This window comes from Podarcis tiliguerta (genome assembly GCF_965153285.1).
Source record: "Podarcis tiliguerta genome assembly, chromosome: 6".
In the NCBI taxonomy this organism is placed as follows: domain Eukaryota; kingdom Metazoa; phylum Chordata; class Lepidosauria; order Squamata; family Lacertidae; genus Podarcis; species Podarcis tiliguerta.
In genome coordinates, this window is record NC_139539.1 from 4,745,327 (window position 1) to 4,769,837 (window position 24,511).

At 45.8% G+C, this 24,511-nt stretch overlaps 3 protein-coding genes across 5 annotated transcripts in view; 1 reads left to right on the top strand and 2 right to left on the bottom strand.

Annotated features, from left to right (window-relative positions):
- Window positions 1–24,511, bottom strand: part of FAM110A (family with sequence similarity 110 member A) — a 273,110-nt gene that overhangs the window by 239,797 nt on the left and 8,802 nt on the right. The window lies entirely within an intron of this gene.
- LOC310680724 (uncharacterized protein) overlaps window positions 1–24,511 on the bottom strand; it is a 360,376-nt gene that overhangs the window by 10,993 nt on the left and 324,872 nt on the right. The gene's annotated exons all lie outside the window — the stretch shown is intronic.
- CSNK2A1 (casein kinase 2 alpha 1) overlaps window positions 1–24,511 on the top strand; it is a 47,831-nt gene that overhangs the window by 5,924 nt on the left and 17,396 nt on the right. The window contains exons 1-5 of one of the 3 annotated variants that reach the window (XM_083447561.1): window positions 11,448–13,748; window positions 14,115–18,055; window positions 18,930–20,186; window positions 20,783–20,894; window positions 24,165–24,266. In XM_083447561.1, the coding sequence (XP_083303687.1) occupies window positions 20,086–20,186; window positions 20,783–20,894; window positions 24,165–24,266 (315 nt within the window). In that variant the 5' untranslated portion in view covers window positions 11,448–13,748; window positions 14,115–18,055; window positions 18,930–20,085. Of the gene's footprint in view, window positions 1–3,243; window positions 3,286–11,447; window positions 13,749–14,114; window positions 18,056–18,929; window positions 20,187–20,782; window positions 20,895–24,164; window positions 24,267–24,511 lie in introns of those variants that run through there. The other 2 variants (XM_083447560.1, XM_083447559.1) reach the window with 2 other exon arrangements.

Below are 24,511 nucleotides of genomic sequence, written 5' to 3' on the forward strand. Positions count from 1 at the left end.
TATCTTGCCCTTTGATGCTTAGGAAATACATTGGTTCTCAACCATAGTGGCAGCTGGGAAAGATAGCCTTATCAGCTGGGTGGGGGTAGGCTGTATGCCTGAGCTCCCTTCTACTTCCTGCATGGATCCAACACGGATCCTGGAACAGCGGAAGTAGCTTCCTGGTGAGGTAATGGCCCTCTATGTATGGGCCATTAAAGTAACAAAGGAAGTGTCTCTGTGCCGGATACCAAATGGGTGGGCTCCCTCACCCAATGGCTGGTAGTAAGAAAGACGGAGTTGGGAGTTGAGTTGTGTGAGCTAGAAGCAAGGCTGCTGGCTGGGCAACTGGGAGACAGAACCATGCTTGATTTCTGCTGGGATCCAAGGCTATGGCTATGGGAGAAGCAATACGTTCTTGGATGTTCATGCTGCAAGCTCAAATTGTGTGTGTGTGTGTGTGTGTATGTAAATAAACCATCTATCACAGGGGTCAGCAAACTTTTTCAGCAGGGGGCCGGTCCACTGTCCCTCAGACCTTGTGAGGGAGCCAGACTATATTTCTTTGGGGGGGGGGAATGAATGAATTCCTATGCCCCACAAATAACCCAGAGATGCATTTTAAATAAAAGGACACATTCTACTCATGTAAAAACACGCCGATTCCCGGACCGTCCGCTGGCCGGATTTAGAACACTGAGGTCCAGCGCCGAGGGCCTTCTGGCGGTTCCCTCACTGTGAGAAGCAAAGTTAAAGGGAACCAGGCAGGGGGCCTTCTTGGTAGTGGCACCCGCCCTATGGAACGCCCTCCCACCAGATGTCAAAGAGAACAACAACTACCAGACTTTTAGAAGACATCTGAAGGCAGCCCTCTTTAGGGAAGCTTTTAATGTTTAACAGACCACTGTATTTTAATACTTTGTTGGAAGCCGCCCAGAGTGGCTGGGGAAACGCAGCCAGATGGGCGGGGTATGAATAAATTATTATTATTAAAGGCGATTAGGCTGCATCCGGCCCCCGGGGCCTTCGTTTGCCTACCCATGATCTATCATAAAGACACCACAGTCTCTGCTGTCCCTCATTCTGAGGAAATCAATTCCTGGGTAAGCACATGGAACCTTCTGGAATCTAACCTGAAGATTGGGGTGGCTCACAACCGTGTGGTCTGAGGGGCACATACCTGGAAATGTGGTTGACGTTCCTAAAAATATGATCCGGCTTGCATGAAATAGTAAGTAACACCCAAGAATGACTAGTTATAGTCGAAAGCAGAAGCATTTTTGGCATTTGGAGTCTTTGTCAAGAAAGTACAGAGCACATTTCTCTTAGTAGTAGCTAAGATTTGTACATTGAAAGTAGGGAAATTTGGCAGCTGTCCCAGATATTATTCTGTGGTTGAAGAAAAAAGAAAGTATGAGACCTTGGAGCAATCGAGAAATTAAGCATTAGTCAGATAATGAGACAGAAGATTGCATTTGGACAAATGCATTGCAGTGGTTGCACAGTTTTGTCTTCAGGAAACATTGTAAGCATGAACATGGGTTTGTAAAAATAGCCTCAGAGTGTGAGATGTTTGTGTTGGTATTTGAATTTTCAATAATTGGGATGTTTTGAGTATTTCAGATTCGTTAGGAGGTTGTGATCTACCTATATATTTGTGTTGCATATCATATTTGACTTTTCCACATTGTTCAGCACTTTGTAAGTTAACTGTGTGTGTGTGTGTGTGTGTGTGTGTGTGTCTCCATTCCCCCCCCCCCCTTTCAGCCTGCAGTTGTGCATGGGAGGTGTGGCTTTCTCCCTGCACCCAAAGTGCTTTCACACTTGTGGGACCCAGACATGCCTTTGCTTTCCCTTCAGGTCTGAACTGTTGTGGTTTAGTTGTGTGTCAAATGAGTGCGCACTGCACCTGGCAGAGGCAGAGCAACTCTCTGCCTTCCCTCTCCAGCTCTAAGCTACTGGGGGAGGTTAAAGGTAAAGGTACCCCTGCCCGTACGGGCCAGTCTTGACAGACTCTAGGGTTGTGCGCCCATCTCACTCAAGAGGCCGGGGGCCAGCGCTGTCCAAAGACACTTCCGGGTCACGTGGCCAGCGTGACATCGCTGCTCTGGCGAGCCAGAGCCGCACACGGAAACGCCGTTTACCTTCCCGCTAGTAAGCGGTCCCTATTTATCTACTTGCACCTGGGGGTGCTTTCGAACTGCTAGGTTGGCAGGCGCTGGGACCGAACGACGGGAGCACACCCCGCTGCGGGGATTCGAACCACCGACCTTTCGATCGGCAAGCCCTAGGCGCTCAGGCTTTTACCCACAGCGCCACCCGCGTCCCTGATACTGGGGGAGGAGTGAGGGCTTATTGTCTTTCCCCCTTCATAACTTGAAGCTTGGAAACAGAAAGACGAGCATATATCTCTCCCCTGCCATATCCCATCCCATGCCGTGCTTGAGACATAGCACCCTGCCCCTTGGGAAAAGGAGGTTCCGATGCCAAAACCTGTTGAGCTGTCATCCTCAGGGTTTGCGCGACTGCCTTCTACATCACTGCTTTATACACGGCCGCCGAGACCATATAACACCGGTCTTGAAAGACCTACATTGGCTCCCAGTACGTCTCCGAGCACAATTCAAAGTGTTGGTGCTGACCTTTAAAGCCCTAAACAGCCTCGGTCCAGTATATCTGGAGCGTCTCCACCCCCATCGTTCTGCCCGGACACTGAGGTCCAGCTCCGAGGGCCTTCTGGCAGTTCCCTCCCTGCGAGAAGCCAAGTTACAGGGAACCAGGCAGAGGGCCTTCTCGGTAGTGGCGCCCGCCCTGTGGAACGCCCTCCCATCAGATGTCAAAGTGATAAACAACTACCTGACATTCAGAAGACATCTGAAGGCAGCCCTGTTCAGGGAAGGTTTTAATATGTGACATTATAGTGTATTTTTAATCTTTGTTGGAAGCCGCCCAGAGTGGCTGGGGAAACCCAGCCAGATGGGCGGGGTACAAATAATAAATTATTATTATTATTATTATTATTATTAATTATTATTGTTTGAGACCTGGTTGTCTTGAAGGATCACCCAGTCCAACATAAATTTGCTTGTTGGTTTGAGATGGTCTTTTCAGGCCCTTCTCCTGGCGCCTTGCTGTTTAAAGGCCAGGGCTGTTCATCCCTCCATTCTCCAAGGCTTTTAATGTTCCATAGTCAGTTCTGCTGCTTTAAGATCTTATTAACGATTTTGCTGCCGTTTTTCACAATGCTCTCTCTTGTTCACCTAGGTTTTGTTTGTGAGCCATCCTGAAAATGCCTTAAATTATAAGGTAGGGGAAATTGTTCTTTAAAAAACGAACTTTAGAGTATGGTAGTATTTAGGAACTAGAACTTCTGTGAATCACCTTTACAATGAGCCATCGAAGAGTTTGACAGACCAGTTGATCCAGCCTAAGTTGTGGGTGGGCTAGTTAGAAGCAGATATGTTTTTCAGAGGAATGGCAAGCAGGATTCCAGTGCCAGCCAAGGCAATGGATCAGGCTGTTTCTCAACTGATGGAAAGTGAGAAGATTTTTCCCCTTCTCGGATAATACTTTGATCTCTGGGCCGTCCAGTGAAGCTGAATGTTGGACAGAAAATAAAAGACAGATAAAGTAGCGCATAAACTGTGGAATTAGCATCCACAGAAAGTAGCAGTGGCCACCAACCAGTGATAGAAACTGATATATAAACTGGGCACCAAATGGCTCCTTTAAACCAGGGTTACAGTTGCCAAAAAGGAATGCCTAGTTGCCATTTGGGGGCCAGAAAGCTTTAGAGTCGTATTTTTCAATATGACTATTTGGTTCCTGAAATTCATTCTGATGTTGCAGATAAAATACTACATTTACTCGAGTCTAATGCGCCATCAAATTGAATGCACACCTCAATCTTCAGAACCTTGAAACAAAAAAAAGTACAGTGGTGCCCTGCAAGACGAAATTAATTCGTTCTGCGAGTTTTTTCGTTCTACGAGTTTTTTCGTTCTACGGGTTTTTTGTCTTGCGAAGCACCAATGTGTATTGACAGTTTCCCATAGGAATGCATTGGCGGTTTTTTAAAAAAAGGCGCAAGACGTTTCGTCTTGCGAAGCAAGCCCATAGGGAAATCCGTCTTGGAAGCAGCTCAGAAAACGAAAAACTCTTTCGTCTTGCGAGTTTTTCGTCTTCCGAGGCATTCGTCTTGCGTGGCACCACTGTATTTGCTGGCGAATGTCAATGTGCCATTGATTCTAATGCACACCTTAATTTTCGCAACGTAATTTGGCCCAAAAAGGTGCACATTAGATTTGAGTAAATATGGTATAACAGAATTCTACAGGATGTGTTGATAGGGTGTGAAAACAGGCAAGATCCAAGGATCCCCAAGGATCTCCAGATGGTAGAGATGTTAGGTGCCATCCTGTAACCCAGGCATCTTCACTTGATCACAAGTGGCCAATAGCCAGGTGCAAAATGCGCCTGCTGATATCCTCCCCTTAGCTGGGTCGTGCCTTTTCCTTTCCATAAAACTTATACGATGCAGTCCACTCATTTCTAGTTCCTGCCAGTGTACCTCGGGGCTTGCCTCTCCAGGCCAGACACAAGAATCAATTCATCGGGCCAGTTTGGAGAAAAAACCCTGCTTAACTGTGCTGCAGGAAGCTTTCCTCAAGTCAGGGCAAAGCCTTGTGTTTAAGCGTTAGTCTCACAGCCACGGGCAACAAGGAATTGCATGCATGTTGAGTGAAGGAAAAGGAGGGATCAAGTACTCTGTCCCTCCCCTTAGAAGCACGTGAACTATTAGAGAAGAGAAACTCCCTCGTTTGCAACTGTGTAGGAACGCTGAAGGTTGTCGCAGGAGAATCAGAGCTGTTTTTGCCTCTGCCAGCCCCCAGCAGGCTAGCACAGATGCTGGCAGGTTAGTAAGTTTTGTGGACTTTTAAAAAACCAAGGGTGCTTTTAGATGGAGCTGTGAGGGAGCGATATTAGGATATCTTCCCAAGGAACAACTTTTCTCTCTTCTCTGTTTGGGAGCACAGCCTCTCTGGGATGTTCCAGGGTCACTTCAGAGCTCAGCAGGTGCTTTCAAATGTGGCAATGTTCTGCTCTCCAGAGGTTATCCAGTTTCTTCAGCACCACCCAGCTCCCAGGCTTCCTGGCAATTGCGGCCTCCCAGGGATCCTACTTGCCAATATGCTAATACTCTGACTTTGTTCCAGGCCTTGGGCTTGTTTGCACTAGCACGGCAGAGAGAGGAGGTTTCCAGATTGTACATTTCACTCTGTTTCTAGCGCCAGGCTGCTGAAGCGGTTGTGCTTAATATTGAAAATGAGCTGATTGAGCACCAGTTTCGCTTTTAAGGACTGGAAAAATCCTGTTTGTTTGGGTGACTAAAACTTCGGTGCTGTTACCGAGGAATTCTGAATAGTTCTTCAGCCTTGGTTTCCTGCTCAGGATATTGGCTCACTCAGGGTAATGCTACAAGATTTAGAATAAAAGGTTCAATGAAGAAATTGCTATATTGCTGGGAAATCACGGGAGAGTTATTTCATCAGCTGAATTTTCCAGCTTAGTACCGTTAGAGCCAAGCCCCTGGCGCTGGCTACCAAGGCTGGCACAGTATTTACCAGGAGACTTGTTTTTTTCCTTTCTCCGAGCCAACTTGGGGTTGGGACAAGAGGGTCAAACATAGCATTAAAAGGAACCCCCTGGAGTTCATTCTGAGCCAGAGGGACAAGGAAATTGTTCTTCTTCCGCCCTTCCAATCTGCTTTGGCAGTTGCATGTTAAGGCTGAGGGGAGGAAAAGACCAGGTGTCTGACTGGGAGGAGGAAGATATGGGGATGAGGAGCAGCACAGCAGTGGCTCAGGCCGGAGTTTGAGGAAAGAGAAGATGTGAAGCCTTGGGTTGCAGTGTTGGCTTCCTTGCTCAGGGCTGGGAGCCGTCTCAGTAAGAGCTCGGCTTGAAAGGCAAATCCTACACAAAAGGACTTAAGAGAACTGGTGATGGTGTATAAAGGAAGGGAAGGATTGGCCAATAGAGAGCTGGAAAGCAGGATAGTCATTCACTGTGATCTCTTAGGGCAGGGGTCAGCAAGGCTTACCAGGCATGGGCTGGATCACTCCCACGGAGATCCTCCGTGGGCTGGACCAGTGCAGCACAACGCTGGAAATCGCGCCTGCTCATGTCTGCGGCACTGGAAATCGCTTCTGCACATGCCAAGACACTGGCAATCATGCCTGCTCAGAAGTGATTTTGGGCGTCTGGGCATGTGCAGACGTGATTTCCGGCACTGCGGACATGCGCAGACGCGGTTTTCGGCATTTGGGCATGCACAGAAGCGATTTCTGGAACTGCAGAAGAGAGTCCCCGCACTGCGCCGGTTTGGCACAGCGTACGGGGACTCGCCGGGCGGGCAGCTCGGTTCAGGGGTGGCTCATGGGCCAGTTAAGCGACCCTCATGGGCTACTTCCAGCCCATGGGCCTTAGGTTGCCGACCTCTGTCTTAGGAGAATCCTTGTTTTGATTTGGGGGTGCGTGGATATCATGCTGCACCTCTCCCATAAAACTCCGACTCCACAAATATTAGGCTGGAGATAACAAGCCTAACTAGGGACGCGGGTGGCGCTGTGGGTAAAAGCCTCAGCGCCTAGGGTTTGCCGATCGAAAGGTCGGCGGTTCGAATCCCCGCGGCGGGGTGCGCTCCCGCTGTTCGGTCCCAGCGCCTGCCAACCTAGCAGTTCGAAAGCACCCTCGGGTGCAAGTAGATGAATAGGGACCGCTTACTAGCGGGAAGGTAAACGGCTCGCCAGAGCAGCGATGTCACGCTGGCCACTTGACCCGGAAGTGTCTTCGGACAGCACTGGCCCCCGGCCTCTTGAGTGAGATAGGCGCACAACCCTAGAGTCTGGCAAGACTGGCCCGTACGGGCAGGGGTACCTTTACCTTTAACAAGCCTAACAGCTGTATGTTCTAAGAGGAGAAGCTGAAAGGCGAAGATTCTTTTCTGGCTTCAACAGGAGCAGACAGATTCATTGAGGAGAGGGCTATTGAAGGCGGCTAGGCATGATGGGTCTGCTGTGCCTCCACAGTTGGACGCAGCAATACTTCTGAATACCAGTTGCTGGAACCTGCAGGGGGGCTGAGAGCTCTTGTGTTCAAATTCTTCTTGTAGGCGCCCTGCAGGCATCTGGTTCGGCCACTGTGAGAACAGGATCCTGGACTGGGTGGGCCATTGGCCTGATCCAGCAGGCTTTTATGTTCCCCCCTCCCCTGGCTCAGCTAGAGAAGCCTCATTGACAGCAGTCAGTGAGTAAAAGAGTGCTGTGATGGCGTCAGTAGAGTTGCTCACGGGGGGGGGGGGCAGAAGAGTTTCTTCACTGGGAATGCTTTGCTGTGCAATTTATACAGTCTTATCTCCAGCTATCTCCCTCCTGCAGAGTTTGCCCTGTGTGAGAAGGACCACATTCTCCCTCCCCAACCCCTGCTGTTTCTATGGGTGTAAATATTCAGTATGGATCTGCCCCGAGGTCAGGTGGGGGGAGGGCATAACACTTAACTGTTGTCACCATGTAGATACTCCTCAAAAGCTAAGGCAAGCTGTGGCGCATGATGTGCCCTAGCTAGAGTTAATCTGCAAACAAATGGGGAAGGTGTGGTTAGGGCGGGGAACATAGTGATATCTCCTGGTCGGGAGGATTTCAAGATTTGCCAGTAGCTGTTCTGTCATGAGTGCTTCAGATACGGAGTGGGAGCTCTGAATGCCTCCCTTGTCTTCAGTTTTACGATTTTGCTCCCTTGAAATTAAAAAAAGTAAGGTGGTGGAGCAATGGACAAGAAAGGGAATAAACACTTAATTTCTAAATTTGTGGCCAGAGTAAAAAGGAGGCAATGGGATAATAATAATGCTAACATAATAATTTATTACTTATACCCTGCCCATCTGGCTGGGTTTCCCCAGCCACTCTGGGCGGCTTCCAACAAAAGATTAAAAATGCATTAAAACATCAGTCATTAAAAACTTCCCTGAAAAGGGCTGCCTTCAGTTGTCTTCTAAATGTCAGATAGTTGTTTATTTCCTTGACATCTGATGGGAGGGCGTTCCACAGGGCGGGTGCCACCACTGAGAAGGCCCTCTGCCCGGTTCCCTGTAGCTTCGCTTCTCACAGTGAGGGAACCGCCAGAAGGCACTCGGAGCTGGACCTCAGTGTCCGTCTTGAACGATGGGCGTGGAGACGCTCCTTCAGGGATGCTTCTCTGGGTGATGACTGTTCTGAGTTTGCAAGACCAGTACGAGTGCGCCATACTGAAAGCTGCGTGAGGTTTGGAAATGGCTAAGCCCCCAAGGTCAACTATCTTAGCAAAGAATGTGAAGAAACGTGGGGAAGGGGTTTTCTTTTCACAAAGGGGGAAGCCCAGCAAGTGGCAGGTTGAGGGCAATGACAGCAAAGGAAGAGGCAATTGTTTGCGTTTCGGTGTACAGTGGTGCCTCGCAAGACGAAATTAATTTGTTCTGCGAGTTTTTTTGTCTTAGGAATTTTTCGTCTTGCGAAGCACGGTTTCCCATAGGAAATGCATTGACAGTTTCCCATAGGAATGCATTGACGGTTTTAAGAAGAAGGCACAAGACGTTTTCGTCTTGCGAAGCAAGCCCATAGGGAAATTCGTCTTGCGAAGCAACTCAAAAAACAAAAAACTCTTTCGTCTTGCGAGTTTTTCGTCTTGCGAGGCATTCGTCTTGCGAGGTACCACTGTAACTGACGCACACTTACCCTTGGCGGCAGGGGAACTTTGGCATTCTGATCTCTCGTTTTAGTCTCCTGTTCTGCACATCACAAAAGTTCTAGGTCTAATAGTTTTGGAACTGGCCTTGACAGCGTGTGGGCAAAGCCTCTGGGCAGGATTTCTATAGAATCAGGGAATTGTAGAGTTAGAAGGGACCCCAGCGGCTCAGGACTTGCATTGTTGTTCCCACCCAGCCTACCTTACAGGGTTATTGGGAAGATAAAAGGGAGGAAGAACCAGCTTTGACCCCCATTTTAGGTGAAATCTTAACTCATTTATATGTCTGGGCCTTTGGGGCTTAATTGGGCTTAGGCTCCAGACTGGCATTATTAGCTACTGCTTTTTTAATATTGAGTCAGCATTTTAAATGCTTTTATGAAAATTGTATTGTTTTATGTTGTCAGCTGCCCTTTGATCCCTTATGGAAGGAAATGGGGGATTTGAAGAAGATGTAATAGATGTGCCCTGACACGAGCAGCTTGGAGGAAGGCGGGGAAGGAGGGATATAATGCAATAAGGATAAATTTTGCAAAATAATCAAACAGTTGCAAAATTGCTGAACTTATACCGGTCATAGAATTTGGTTTATCTTGGTTCAGAAGTCATTATTATTTTAGAGAGATGTAGAAGCAGTGCCGAGTAGAATTGAAGTAAATTATATCCAAATGGTGTTGGTGTCAGAAAATTGGGGTTCCCAAGCACTGGAAGGTTTTGACAACCTTTTCAGTCTCTCAGCCATTTTAATATTTACGGAACGTGAGTATTTCATTTCAGCTGCTTAAGTGGAAGCTATTGGGTCCAAAGTTCAGGTGGAGTTGGACTGGATTGGAGAGTGTCATAATCTAGAAATGTTTTGATTGCAACTGTAACTTGACGCAGCCCAGGAACTTTTAAGAGAAGGTGTGCAGAACAGTTTCTTCCATGTTGTATTACAATTTAAATTTTAGCATCTGAAAATACATGGATTGGGTTGTGTCTTTCGTTTTTTGTGTCTTTTGTTTTATTGGCCCCAAACTGAAATATATTAGCCTTTCAAGGTTTGCTTTGAATTGATATTATAATATGTTTTGATACATGCTGGAAGCCGCCCAGAGTGGCTGACGAAACCCAGCCAAATGGGCAGGTTATAAATAATAAAATTATTATTATTATTCATATTATATTCTTTACAGAAAAGGTTTCTGTGCTTCATCTATTCAAAGCCATCCTTTGACAAACATAATGGATTGATTTAAATAAAGGACAGTTTTAAGTCAAGCTTGTACTTGCAGATGCTCAATAAGAAAAGGATATATTTATTGCATGATATCCTTAAAACATTCTTATCGTACCTAGAAGGGCATTAACTATATCATTCAATAAAACACAATATTTTTACTAATTTAAAAAATGGTGCGCAGCACGCTTACTATTGGATAACATAACATTCACTTGCCCATGATTTATGTGAAGCTGTATTAGTGTATCTGATTTGCAGGGGCCTAACTTTGGGCAATGACCTAAGCCAGTGTTTCCCAAACTTTGAGTCTCCAGCTGCTTTTGGACTACAACTCCCACCATCCCTAGCTAGCAAGAGTGGACAGGGATGATGGGAGTTGTAGTCCAGCAACAGTTGGAGACCTAAGTTTGGGAAGTCCCTCTAAGCCCTTTGGACTCTTCCGCAGCCGCACTCACTTCTGGGCCTTGTTTTGCATCCTCCTGGTGTGTTTTCATCTACCTGCAATGTGTGCTTGAGCTGTGGCATCATTGCCTTTCGCTTCCTTGGATGGAGGGCAGAGAGGATACATGTGTCGAAATTGGCCCAGTGTACAAAGGCTAAATTTGCCTTCTTTGCTCCTCCCAGTTTTGCCTCTGGCCCCAGCCTCTGAATGTTGTCCTTCAAGCTGAAAGAGGTTCCCCATCGCTAATCCAACTAGAGAGGTTCATAGAATCATAGAGTTGGAAGAGACCACAAGGGCCATCGAGTCCAACCCCCTGCCAAGCAGGAAACACCATCAGAGCACTCCTGACGTATAGTTGTCAAGCCTCTGCTTAAAGACCTCCAAAGAAGGAGACTCCACCACACTCCTTGGCAGCAAATTCCACTGTCGAACAGCTCTTACTGTCAGGAAGTTCTTCCTAATGTTTAGGTGGAAGCTTCTTTCTTGTAGTTTGGATCCATTGCTCCGTGTCCGGAGCAGCAGAAAACAACCTTTCTCCCTCCTCTATGTGACATCCTTTTATATATTTGAACATGGCTATCATATCACCCCTTAACCTCCTCTTCTCCAGGCAAGGTTAATTGCACAAAAAGAGAGAGGGACCTGGTTCACACATTACATTCAAACACAGTGGGCACTATCCAACTAACTTGTTCCACCAGCCCAAATATTTCTACTTGCACTATGGAATGCCCCCCACTTTGCTTCGGAGGGTTTGGAAAACCTGCTCCTTCCCCCAAAACAGATTTTGGGGGCTTACAGGGGGAGGAAGTTCTGTTGCACAAGTGGAAATCCTTACTCTGATGAAATGTGTTAGTTGGGGTACCACCCAGCGAAAACAAACTATGGTTTAGTGTGCATGAGCAGAGTGCTTGTGCAGAAACGGCGGGTTCTTCATTCCTCACTGCCTCACACTTGCGGGGAACAAGTCTGATCTGAACCTGAGCTTATGGTTTGTTTCCCCCAAACAGGCAATAAGCCAAGAACACACTTTGCTTCTGCTCATGCTTTAAACAGTGATGAACAAACCATAAGCCCAGCTTAAGCCAGACGGTGCCTGGTTTCCCTGAAGCAGGAACGGGGAAGAACGAAGAGCCTTTAGTTGCAGCAACCTGCTACTCATTCACATTAAAGCAGGGTTAATAAGCTACAGTTTAATGTGACATTCTAAGCAGGCTGCGCACACACACGTATATTGTACCTTTATTTCAAAACATGGATTTCTATTCCTCCCTCTCTGGCTATTTACAGAAGCAGAGAAAGGCAATTTGCCGGCCGGCTGAAATGCCCAGGTTCTTGTAGAAACAAGTAGTTAGTAAGCAGAGCAGCGTTTCCCCCATTAAACGGGAAATAAATGTTCATGTTTGGTCATAAATATTTATTATCTGAGTGCTGAACAAATTTCCAAGCTTTTGGTAGAGTCTGCTGCTAATACAAAGAGAGTACATGACTGCAGATGAGCTCAGTGATTCTGGAGAAATAGGTGGTGGCCTCTCCCAAGGCCGGTGATAATTAGTGATTGCAAACTCCATTTGGCCTGACTTGGAATTGGGCTTGGCAAAATGTTAGATGGGAAATTACATCGTGGTCTCCCCCCCCCCCCCAACTCAGTTCTACCATCCAGGCCCTGTTGGAGTTCTGATGATACAATCACCCCCTTCCCTTTCCACTCTTGCTAGCAAGGATTGGGATGGAGAGCAGAAATTAACATATATGAGTACAGTTGTGCTGGTAGAGCAATTAATTCAGAGAGATAGCAAAGGTTCCATGTTCTGTGGAGCTGCTGAGTCATCCAGATGTTTTCCTTGCTGGCAAGAGATGCTCTGCAGGTGTTTCTTAGCTCTTGTGCTGTCTTCAAAGGATGGTCTAAATGCAGCACCATAACAATCTAGGTTACCCTTGTATTGAGCGTAGAGGACAATAATTACAACTCTAGACTATATCTAGTCAAAAAATAGAGGCAGGGCCCTTACCCAGCTGTGTTTGTTGAAACTTTGCAAGTCCTAGACAGATGCCTGGATCTTCTTTTCTTTGGCAATCACTCATAGCTGAGTAAGATTGTCTTCCATAAACACGGGTTTAACAATGAGTCCGTAAGTGACCGTGGAGGCCAATTCTGGATCCACACATCCTTCCACAGTGGGGACATTGGTTTCTGGGTGGGAGTTGATCATGGTGTGGATTTGTCAAGTGTGCCTTCCTCTTAGCACGTTTCTCCCTTGCGCCCTGAGTTCGAGTGTCTTCAAAGCGCATGACACCTTTGGTAAAGGCTGTTCTCCAACTGGAGCGCTCACAGGCCATTGTTCCCCAGATATAGTGGTGGGCTGGATGAGGGCCAATAAGTTGAATTAATTCTGATAAGATACAGGTCCTCTGGATGACCACACTGATTGGCGGAATTGGCCGATCTACCATTCTGCAAGAACTCGACAGTTCAGTGTGGCAGCCCCTGCACTTTGAAACTCCCTGCCTATGGATATCAGGCAGGGGCCTTCACTGTACTTTTTTTAGCACCTGCTGGAAACATTCTTGTTTAGACAAGCCTACCCAGATGCTTTGAAAGTTGAGGCAATATTTATCTGTTTCAGTATTTTAACTTTTGTACGTTTTAAAGTATGGCTGTCATGTTTCTTGATTTCCTTGTGTGTGTGTTTTTTGTAAACCACTTTGAGGTGGTTTGTTTGTTTTGCAATAGAACGGTGTATAATAATTATGGAACAAATAAATACATGAGTAGTTCCCAGCTGAGAACTGAGTAAATTGCTTATTCTGGAGCTTGGGGGATTGCACTCACTATTAAAGAACAGGTGTATAGTCTGGTGGTGCTCCTAAAACCAGCACTCACCTTGGAGGCTTAAGAGGCTTCTGCTACTAAAAATTTCGTTTATCGGCTGCGAATATTTCTGAGTAATAAGAGCTTTGCCTCTGTGGTGCAAGCACTGGTAACCTGGAATCAGCGTTCGAAATTTGCCAGGCACATTTTGCACCTGACTTAACGGCCACTTGCGACCAAGCGAAGATGCCCAGGTGCCAGGATGGTACCTAACGTCTCCACCATTTGGAGGTGTGTGCCTGGGGAACCTGGAGCTTGGCTGTTTTCACACATTAGCAACACATCCTGTAGAATTCTAGCCGTTGTATTTTATCTGCACCGTCAGAATGAATTTCAGGAAGCAAAAAGTTGTGTTGAAGAATACGATCTTCGAGCTGTCTGGCACCAAAATGGCAACTAGGTATTTTGTTTTTGCGACTATAACCTTGGTTTAAGGAGCCATTTGGTGCCTAAAGGTAAAGGTACCCCTGCCCGTACGGGCCAGTCTTGCCAGACTCTAGGGTTGTGCGCCCATCTCACTCTATAGGCCGGGAGCCAGCGCTGTCCGCAGACACTTCCGGGTCACGTGGCCAGCGTGACAAGCTGCATCTGGCGAGCCAGCGCAGCACACGGAACGCCGTTTACCTTCCCGCTAGTAAGCGGTCCCTATTTATCTACTTGCACCCGAGGGTGCTTTCGAACTGCTAGGTTGGCAGGCGCTGGGACCGAACGACAGGAGCGCACCCCACCACGGGGATTCAAACCGCCGACCTTTCGATCGGCAAGTCCTAGGTGCTGAGGCTTTAACCCACAGCGCCACCCGCGTCCCATTTGGTGCCTAGCTTATAGTATATATCTGAGTTTCTAACACTGCCTTGAATTGGATTGCTGTAATGCGCTTTATGTGGGGCTGCCCGTGAAACTGGCTTGGAAACCTCAGCTAACGCAAAACTCTGTAGCTAGGCTGTAGACAAGAGTGGCCTCATACAAGTACGTAACACCAGTCCTGAAAGAAAAACATTGCCAATAAGCCATCAAAAGCATCCTTCAAGGTACTTGCGCCGGTTTGTAAATCCATATGCAGCTTAAAAATTACATCGAGGAATGAGTTTAGGGTGCTATTTTCTGTTATCATCATTGCAGATTTAAACGATGACTGCGACTCTCGCGCTTTTGGCAAGGAGAAACATTTTCCAATTTATTGGCCTTAATTGGGCGCCCAGGCCATGTTGCTTCTGGAGCTGGGAATTTGTTAAACTTTTAATCGCGTTTGGCCTGTTTGTTTTGCTAGAGTAAATAGCAGATGTTTGTCCGCAGGGTTGGTTTGGGATCAAATTGCCCTCAGCCTTTGAGAGAGAGAGAAAGAAAGAAAGAAAGAAAGTAGGAGATAAAGGGCAGAAAATCAAAACAAACACATTACCTCCAGGGGAACACCAGTGAACCTGACACTGGCAGGGAGTCTCGCTGGAGTCGTCTTACTGAGGTTGCGCTCCCTCCTTGGCATCTTGAACATTGCGAAGGAACCCCGAGACGTGTACTGTCCAGGGAGTCCGTTATCCAAACTAACAAACAGGGCACCCTTGGGGGGCAGGGAATGCATTTCTCAGCATTACTGTATCTTCCTGCTTTTGCCAAGTTCAGAGTGCTGGAATGAATTACGATCTGAACCAGGGGAGACCTTTGGAGATGAACGGTGCTCAGATCCTTCCAGGCAGCAATATCTCCCATCCGCCACCACCCTAAAACTGACCCAACTTGCTGTGTTGCTATCAGAATGACAATATAATGCACATGAGGCACACTGAATGATGAAAAGCGTATAAAGGCTGCTCTTACGCATTTCTTGATTTAGATTGCATCAGCAATTAGAGAAGTTGTTGCTGTTTGTGCGGAGTGTGGCTCTTAATATTGTAATTACAATGGAGAAGTGGGAGGTTCAGATTACGTGTAGCAAACCTAGTGTGATGCTATATTTACAACTTCGAAGGGCAGTTAGGGGTTCCATACTTCAGATTTGTAGTTCAGAGCCAAATGATACATTAAATGTGTATTTGTATGTATGTGCGTTTTGAAAAATTGCCACGGTGGTCTCTAACACAAATCAGAACCACAGGTGTGAGGGGGGGGGGGATTAAAACCACCCGTCCTCGAAAGGGTGGCTATTTCCCCCTGGAGGGAAGCTGCAATTGCAGTTTTTTGAAGAAGAAAAAACCACACCATGCAAATGCTCATTTAACATAATGTGTAGTTTGGCTCTCAGTCCCATTGCCATTATGCTACATTAACTCTCATAAGGACCATGCAAGAAGAGGATACCACCCCTCAGTTTAAAAGGGGGAATGCTCCCTGGGATCATGTGGGGTCAGACCTTTGCAGAATTACACGCTGTCTCCATATGCCTGTGCTAGTGGTTAAATGTGTGTCTTTATCCTCGCATGGGGTAGGGAGTGTTAGTTGCCATCGCTGAGAGATACAAAGGAAGGAATGATCAGCAAACCTCTTTGCTTGTGTACCATCTGTCTGCTTTCAGCCACATGACATGACGGAAAAGATTCCACGGTAGAGCTTTCGTTTCTTTCAGTGGCATGATTCACCCACTTTCTTCCACAGACCAAAATTCTCTCCTCTTTGTAGCCAATATGGATGGAGCTTTAGAATTCTTCTCTGATAGTGAAATATTTTGAGTGTTCATAGTTGAAAAAGAAATCAATATGTCTTTTCTCCTCTCCCCACCCCTTCCAGCAAGTCTGTCAGGTGTATCTGGGTATTGTTTTTGTTGGATATTATGGTGTGGTATTTTTAAGTTTTTATATTGTAAACTGCCCTGGGATTTCTGGATGAAGGATGGTATATAAAGTGAAATAATAATTAAAAAAAATACAATAATTTAATGTGGCAATTTCTGGAGTTAAGACCTCGAGTCTAGGAATTTCCTGAAACTTTCACAAGACTTACACTGCAGCCTCTTGTGTGTTTGTTTCAGAAGTGGATCTTTACCCTAAGAAACCAGGGGGGAGATTTTTTTTAATGGCAAGGGCTGCCTTTGAATCCATTGAAACGAATGCGTAGGTTTGAAAAGCTAGCCACCAAGCTTCCTTTGGTGACTATGAGTTATGTGCTCACAACCTGCTGCCTGATGAAAGCATGATGAGCGAGATCCCCTCTCCTGAGTCTGTTGTGTGTTGTAGCAATATCAGAGGGGAAACTTGCTTTTGTCTAGACGGGAGAGTGAACAGCCCTTCTGCTTTCCTGAGGTCCAGAGGTCTTTGGGCAGGATTGGGGTCATGTTCCCTCTGTGCACCAGGATTCACGGCGACTGTTGCAGCAGCAGTCGTCCTTTCGAGCACATTCAGCGTTGAGCCATGCTGTGCTTTGGAGATGCTGAAAAGCGAAGGACACAATACGAATTCTTGCTGCTTTTAAGTGTCTACAGATCCCAGTGCAAAGTGGCCTCCCTTCTCCTTGGGAAGAATCGAGCAAAGTAATTTCACCTGTGCCATGGAAAGAGAAGACCACATGCTGCTGCTTCTAATCCCCTCTAGTAGGATGTGGATCATTAGTAGAGTACCCATCCCAATATGCTAATATTTGGGGGTGGGATTGGTGATGGCACACCAGAAGAGGGATGCTAAGGTCATGGCACATTATTCAGTTTAAGAGGCTGACCCACTTTTGAAAAAGGCAATTCCATGCTAAGAATCACCAGGAAAGGAATCGAAAATGAAATTGCCAGCATTGAAGCAGGTTATGCAAATCTGTGGGGCACCACACTTTGAATACTCTGTACAGTTCTGGTTGCTACTAGAAGGATATTGTAGAACTAAGAAAATGGCAGGCTAATGATCACGTGGCTGAAACAACTCCTCTGTTTGGAGCTATTTAGTTGGGGGGAGGAAGCAGATAAGGGGGACATGCTAGAGTTGTATACATTTAATGTTTGATGCGCAGAAAGTGAACAAGGGAGAAGCTTTTCTCTCACACACATTTCTGGATCCCAGGGCCATCTAGTAAGAGATTCAGGGTTGCTGCTCCTTGCTGAACACATGGAAACTCCTTTGCCTCTCTTGGGAGGGATACCTTTGTGTGTCTGGGGAAACATGAAAAGCAGTGTTTGTATGAAATGCCCCAAACACAGTGAACACGGAAATCGCCAGCAGACCGATGTCCCTGTAGAATGATCCGCTACCTCTAGAAAACCGATTTGAATGCCAGAAATAGTTGTTGTGGAAGGAAAACTTGGACATTCAGCAAATGCTTATTGCAAGGCTTCCATGGAAGTGTGTCATGTCTGTGAGCAACGTATGTATTATAATCCCATTGTTTTAGGGTGTTGTTTTTAGGTATGCCTCTCTAGACCAGGGGTCGGCAACGTTCAGCCCATGGGCCGGATGCGGCCCATGAAGATTGTTTTACTGGCTTACGGGCCGCCCCTGAACTGAGCCGCTCACTCGGTGAGTCCACTGTGCTAAACTGGCACAGCATGGGGACTCACTTAGCGGCGCCAGAAATTGTGCCTGTTCACGCGCAGATACTGGAAATCGCGTCTGCACATGTCCAGACACCAAAAATCGCTTCTGCACAGGTGCAATTTTCAGCGTCTGGGCATGCGCAGAATCAATTTCCGGTGCTGCGGACATGCGCAAGCGCAATTTCTGGCATCGGGCCCACAGACGATCTCAGTGGGAGTGATCCGGCCCATGGCAGGTAAACCTTGCCGACCCCTGCTCTAGACCATGCTTTTATCCAGATACAATATGAAGAGTTGGCATTAGGCTCACCTAGCGTATCTACTGCAGTCATGGGTCCCCATAGGCAGTGTGATAGCTAGTGATGTTAAATTCTGGAGAATATTCTTGATTAATGACAATGTTAGAGAATTTTCATTTAAAATAGGAGAATATTCATTTTAATGCATTGAAAATGATATACAGTGGTGCCTCGCAAGACGAAAAGAATCCGTTCCGGGAGTCTTTTCGTCTTGCGGTTTTTTCGTCTTGCGAAGCAAGCCCATTGACGGAGTAGCGCTATTAGCGCTATTGGCTAAAAAAGGGCTAAAAACGGCTTTTTTTAAGGGGGGATTAGCGGTTTTGCTGCTAAAATGCTTTTAGCAGCTTAGCGATTCAGAATAAGGGGTTTTGGAGCAAAAAAAAAAATTCGATTTTTTTCGTCATTTTTCGTCTTGCGAAGCAAGCCCATAGGGAAATTCGTCTTGCAAAGCGCCTCTGCAGACGGAAAACCCTTTCGTCTTGCGGGTTTTCCGTCTTGCGAGGCATTCGTCTTGCGGGGCACCACTGTAATTTGTTAATATACATGTTTATTCATGGGTAAAGTTGTTCAGATGGCAACCAAAAACTGTACAGATACTTTTATTCAATGGGGCAATGCTGAAGATGATTGACAGTGTGGATGGGATCATGGGAGTGGGAGGAGTCTAGAAAACTCTTTCTTATTGGTTAGCAGGTCAGCACTGTTGACATATAGGGAAACTTATTGTTTAGTAAAGGAACCACAATGAAAATATATAAGCACAAGCCTACTTGTCACTTGCAAGTAACAAGTTAAAAAGTAAAACAAGTTTTATAGTTAAAATTAAACTATTCTAAGGTGATGGCAGCAGTAACTGTCATGTTAAGGTTTGGTATAAGGAAACTCAGTAGTTAAATCATATTTTATTCTTCCATTAGAACGTGTACATGTTATAGGACAAGTCAAAAAATACAATTGGAATGTTAAGGTTTGATACAAGTAAATTCAGTAATAGGCTATCTTGTGCTTCTAGTAGCTCTGAAACTTAATAACTGTTTTGGTGACTAAAAGTCAGCTTGATAAACAAAACTATGCATACATATAAAAGAGAAGCCATTGACATTAAATATATTATCATTATATGATATTATATTTCACTATGTCAACCTCTGGTAAATGGCATCTTGTACCATTGAATGGCACTGCAAAAACCAGTTACTGGCACTAAATAAAAATATAGAAACGTCAGCTGTTTAAATCAAGGGCATCTCATGTGCTCTTACGCATAATTGTATAGACCTAGGTACTTTAAAGTGTGTAAAGCGTTAAAGCGATTTTTGTAAAAACAACAACACTGTATGGCCAAGGGTATAGAATTGCTTAGAATAAGATGACACAAAAATATAAAAAAGGCTATTACATATAGTTGAAATACATACAAATTCAAATTAAATGAATAGCATTTTTAAAGCTTAAAAAAAATATGTTTTCTGTAGCTAACATTTCAGAACTGCCAATGGTGAATAACACAATACCCAGTAATGTAGCTAGATAAAAAAAAAAACCCCAACAACATTATTCATTGCTTACAGTGGCAGAATCACAGCTTGACTTATTGTTTACTAGATTTTTTAATGTGGGTTGTAAAACTGGTTCTTACATTAGAATTTACAGTTTGTAGAGAATAGTCTCCGGAGAATTTTCTAGCAGAGAATATTCTCATTCTCAAGAATGTTCTCCGGAGAATATTCTCACCTCACATCACTAGTGATAGCATTGATCTCACCCTGAAAAAGAGAAGCAGTTGAGATGCTGGTCGCCAACCAGTTAAAGTGTTACTTGGCATTTGGACCAAATTCACGCCTGGGAGAAGCAGCCCAGGGATCCGTGCAAACTACCTTATTAACCGTCTCAACGTGTTGCCTCATTTTAACAACAGTTCGCTTTGTGTCCACAGTTGGAAAATTCTGAGTTCTGCCTGAGGCCCACCACCACGATTTGCACTGAAATTGGAAGCGGCGTGAACACCAGATCCTTAAGCTAGCTCGGCCTGCCAATCTGTCCACAATGTCGGGACCTGTGCCAAGCAGGGCCAGAGTCTACACAGATGTAAATACACACAGACCACGAGAATACTGGGATTACGAGTCGCACGTTGTTGAATGGGGGTAAGTGCCCACATTAGTTTACTGGCCGTGTGCGGCCCATGTTGGGTTTGGGGGATTGGCACTGGATCCTTCCGTATTTGCAAAGTGTTGTTTGTTTCAGTAGATGTAACCTAGTGCTATTCCCCACATTTTGTTGTGGGGAGGAGAACCTGGGAATTCTCTTGTTAGGGGGAAAAATAAATCTGTAGAGAGAGGGGCTACTTAGCTCTTCAAAGGAGAGTCTTGCTCAGTGGTGGGGTACAAACTTATCACATTAAGTTCCTGGCATTTCTGTTAAAAGGATAATTGGAGATGAACATCTGCCTGAGACTTTGGAGAATTGTTGAGCAGCTGGTACTGGTCTAGGCTGGCCAGTGCTGTGACTCTGTTCCAAGTTGCTTTGTTGTTAAAATAGCATTTTATTATTCTTGCACCATCAATCTGTATGGAGCACTGCAGAGTAATATCTTCAAATTTGTCCTTACAGGGGAGTGAGGGGGGCGGACCTCTAGAAGCATTCTCTAATGTGTCCACCTTTGTGAATAATCTGGCGACACGTTTTGAAATAGTGATTTTGGAGTGGTGCATAATGTCCTTTGTTGGCTTTGTCTTTACAGTAATCAAGATGACTACCAACTAGTCCGGAAATTGGGCCGGGGCAAATACAGCGAAGTCTTCGAAGCCATCAACATCACAAATAATGAAAAAGTAGTTGTTAAAATCCTGAAGGTGAGCCTCTAATGTTTTGGCAGCTGCTGTGGCTGCAAGCAGAAATATTTTTGTGCATTATGTCCAAGTTGGTTCTTGATAATGGGTAGGGGTAAAGGGGACCCCTGACCATTAGGTCCAGTCGTGGCCGACTCTGGGGTTGCGCGCTCATCTCGCTTTATTGGCCGAGGGAGCCGGCGTACAGCTTCCGAGACATGTGGCCAGCATGACTAAGCTGCTTCTGGCCAACCAGAGCAGCGCACAGAAATGCCATTTAGCTTCCTGCCAGAGCGGTACCTATTTATCTACTTGCACTTTGACGTGCTTTCGAACTGCTAGGTTGGCAGGAGCAGGGACCGAGCAAAGGGAGCTCACCCCGTCGTGGGAATTCAAACCGCCGACCTTCTGATCAGCAAGCCCTAGGCTCTGTGGTTTAACCCACAGTGCTACCCGCGTCACACATGATAACGGGTAGCCACTTGTAAAGGACGTAGAGTTCATATTTTTGAGGGATGTGTTACAGCCAGTTTGCAAGACCTTGAGTCATTTGACTGTTGAGGGCAGGTTTCTAAATGTTGTATTGTGATGGGTGGGGTGGCACTTTAATGACTGGCCTCTGCCCTGACACATTAGTGTGGGTCGCCATTAGCAGCCCCATATTCCCCAGCATTTTCTGCAACTGTTATGTGGATGTACCCTGGGTATATGGTGGAATGACTGATGTGATTTTATACTGTAAACCAGCCTGTGATCCTCAGATGGAGGGCGGTATATAAATTTAATAAATAAATTGAAGTGAAGTGAAAACCCCCTTGCCCAATTGATAAGATTTTAAAGCTGCTCTACATTTATAGGATATATGAAAGGCATACAGAATTAAGAATATACACATAATATAGAGCATAAAACACTACAACATACAAGCCAACAAGAATTAGAATAGCCTAATTCGAGAAGGCATGGGGGAAAGGAATGAAGTACTCCCATGCTTAGGGGTGCAAGCTTTCAAAACTAAGTGGGTGGTTTTGAGAGATTTAAGGGAAATAAGGGGAAGTTGGAATTAATTTGGAAAATGTTCCGAAAATGCTCAGAATAGTTGAGAGAACATAAGCAGCAGATGGGCTTCTGGCAGAGCAAATGTTTCAACTGGACTGAAAATACAACAACACTCTAGTATTTTCAACAGTAGTTGAAAACCCCTCTTATCTCCCTTTGGAGAATAACAAGTTGTTAAAGTCTCCGCTCCTTAGGTTGACACCAAATGGCCGTTTAGAGCTGCTTGCATGAAGCCCAGCTTTCTCTTAAAGTAGAGGCAGTAATGAGCTTGCTGAATATTAATGATGCCCTGGCCTTACTCGTCCTCTGCAAATGTTCACCATCTGGTTTTGAGTGGCTTTCTTAGCGGCAGATGTTGGCTTTCTGTAGCCATTGTTCTCTTTGGCTAGTAGAACTTCGCTGGCAACTTCACACTGGAATTTCCCTACAATTGGTGGTTTCCAGCGTCTCAGAGAAGTTTTAGACATGATCTGGAAGCTGCTTGAAACATAATCTGGCAAACGGCACAACATCACCTGCGGTGCAGCTGTATCCTAAAATTCCTCTCCCTGCTCGCAGATTTCAAGTGCTTTCTAGGGTTCCACCTCGAAGGCGGTGTGTTTGTGTGTGTGCTAAATGACTGCGAAGGAGTGGGGAGGGGGATATGCTGCTCACTGTGTGTGCTGAGAATGGGATAAAAAGCAACAGATTTAAACCTTTAGGAGATGCACGTTAAACCTTAGGATAAAGCAGAGCAGGAAATCTCCTTTTAGATTGCTCACAATTTATATCCCTATTTGTGTGAGCTTGATCAATAAAGTTGGAGTAGGTAGCGCAAGGTGACTCAAAACAGGCACACAGGCCTAAAATCGCAAAACATTTCAAGCAGCAAATTTGGGGCATGTGTGCTTGAGCCTGGGCAGCCCTGATTGCAGGCAGCCAGTAACCGCAATGATGGCTTAGCACAAGAATGGAATAAAGTCGCCTTGCGTATCTCTGATGAAGCTTAGGCTTTGACCAAGGTTAAGGCAGATGGTGAAACAGGTGGCCTGGCTTAGCTTCTCCCAGACACGACAGCTGCCTCGGCGAGAGGTTCGACGTTCACCCCTTGGTCGACCAAGCCGCTACAAGCACTTATGGTTTAAATGCAATATCTTGTAAGTGGCTGAGATGGCCTGTTTTAGTGGGAAGGACAGAGAAGAGCTAGACATGAGCAAACAGGGCAGGCAGGTGAGTATCCCATATGCCATTCATGCAAGCTTTCAGTGAACTCCGAACTTTCCAGATGTTTGGGACTCCAAACCAAACTGCTGCGCTGGCTGGGGCTAATGGGAGTTCCTGTCCAAAACATCTGGAGGGCACAAGGCTGGGGAAGCCTTGAACTATTTGGGCTCCTGAGTATTTATTACACGGTTCGTTAATTACGAGTTGGAGGATAGCAATTAAGTCTTATTCACCAAGATCCAAAGAGTCTCTTTAGATGTTCTCAAGGGCTTGGGGCTTAGCATGTTTTTCTTCATAACCTCAGCCTTCCACGCAATATTCCAAACTGTTTTTCAGTTTCCCCTTTATTTAAGAAGTGTTTTGTCATGCAACAGGTGTGTGTGTGTGTGTGTGTGTTGCAGTTTTGAGAGAAACAAGTCCAAATCCCCTAAGACGTGGTTCTTTGTGGCCCAGCCATTGAAATTAACGGTGGCATTTCTTCTTCACATGCTGCCCAGCTTAGTATATGGGTTCATGCGATGTTGCAATGGCTGCTGGTCCATTCAGAAAGCATTGGGCAAATACGTGAAAGCCCTTATTTAGGGCTACTAGCTGTGGGAGGTGGAAATGATGGTAATCTCAATACTGAACTTCCTGGTGTTGAATGAGACGGTCATCTTATGCTGCTTGTGAACTTCCTGGCTTGCCTCATTCATTCCATTTGGATCAGATGCTAGGAGCTGATTGAAGTATTCATCTGGCCTGGTATAGGAATCCATGGTGTGTGTGCATAAGATAAACACACACACACACACACTTTAACCCACTTTTTCAGGTGTGACACAGGCTTCCAAGTTGCAATCAGCAGTTTAAAATGAAAATTGGGTAGGAACTCAGAGCTAGATTGTCCTTTGTAAAATTAAAAAGATCCAATAATAAAAACCAGGTGCAGCAGTACTTTCAAAGCTGCAGTGGGATTCTTTCCCCGCACTCCCACTGGCTTCACTTGGGCTTGAAACGTCGCCTTGGGTAAACGGGCTTTTCTCTCACCAGCCTGTGAAAAAGAAGAAAATCAAGCGTGAAATCAAAATCTTGGAGAACTTGCGAGGCGGCCCCAACATCATCACCCTTGCAGATATAGTGAAAGACCCTGTGGTGAGTAGCTCTGAGGTTCTGGAGCAGCTCCAGGACTGCGCGGTAAGCGGAGGGGAGAGAGGAAGCTGTGACAGTTGGTTCATAAAAGGACTGGACAAACGCCGGGGAGAGACATCCGTCAGTGTTTAGGAGTCATCATAGCAGCCCAGTGGGACCTGCTTCTGCAGAGAGAGCCTGCCTTTGAGTGTCAGGTGCTGGAGACGAAAAAGAGGTATCTGCCATTTGCTGGAAATTGAATGCTAGAC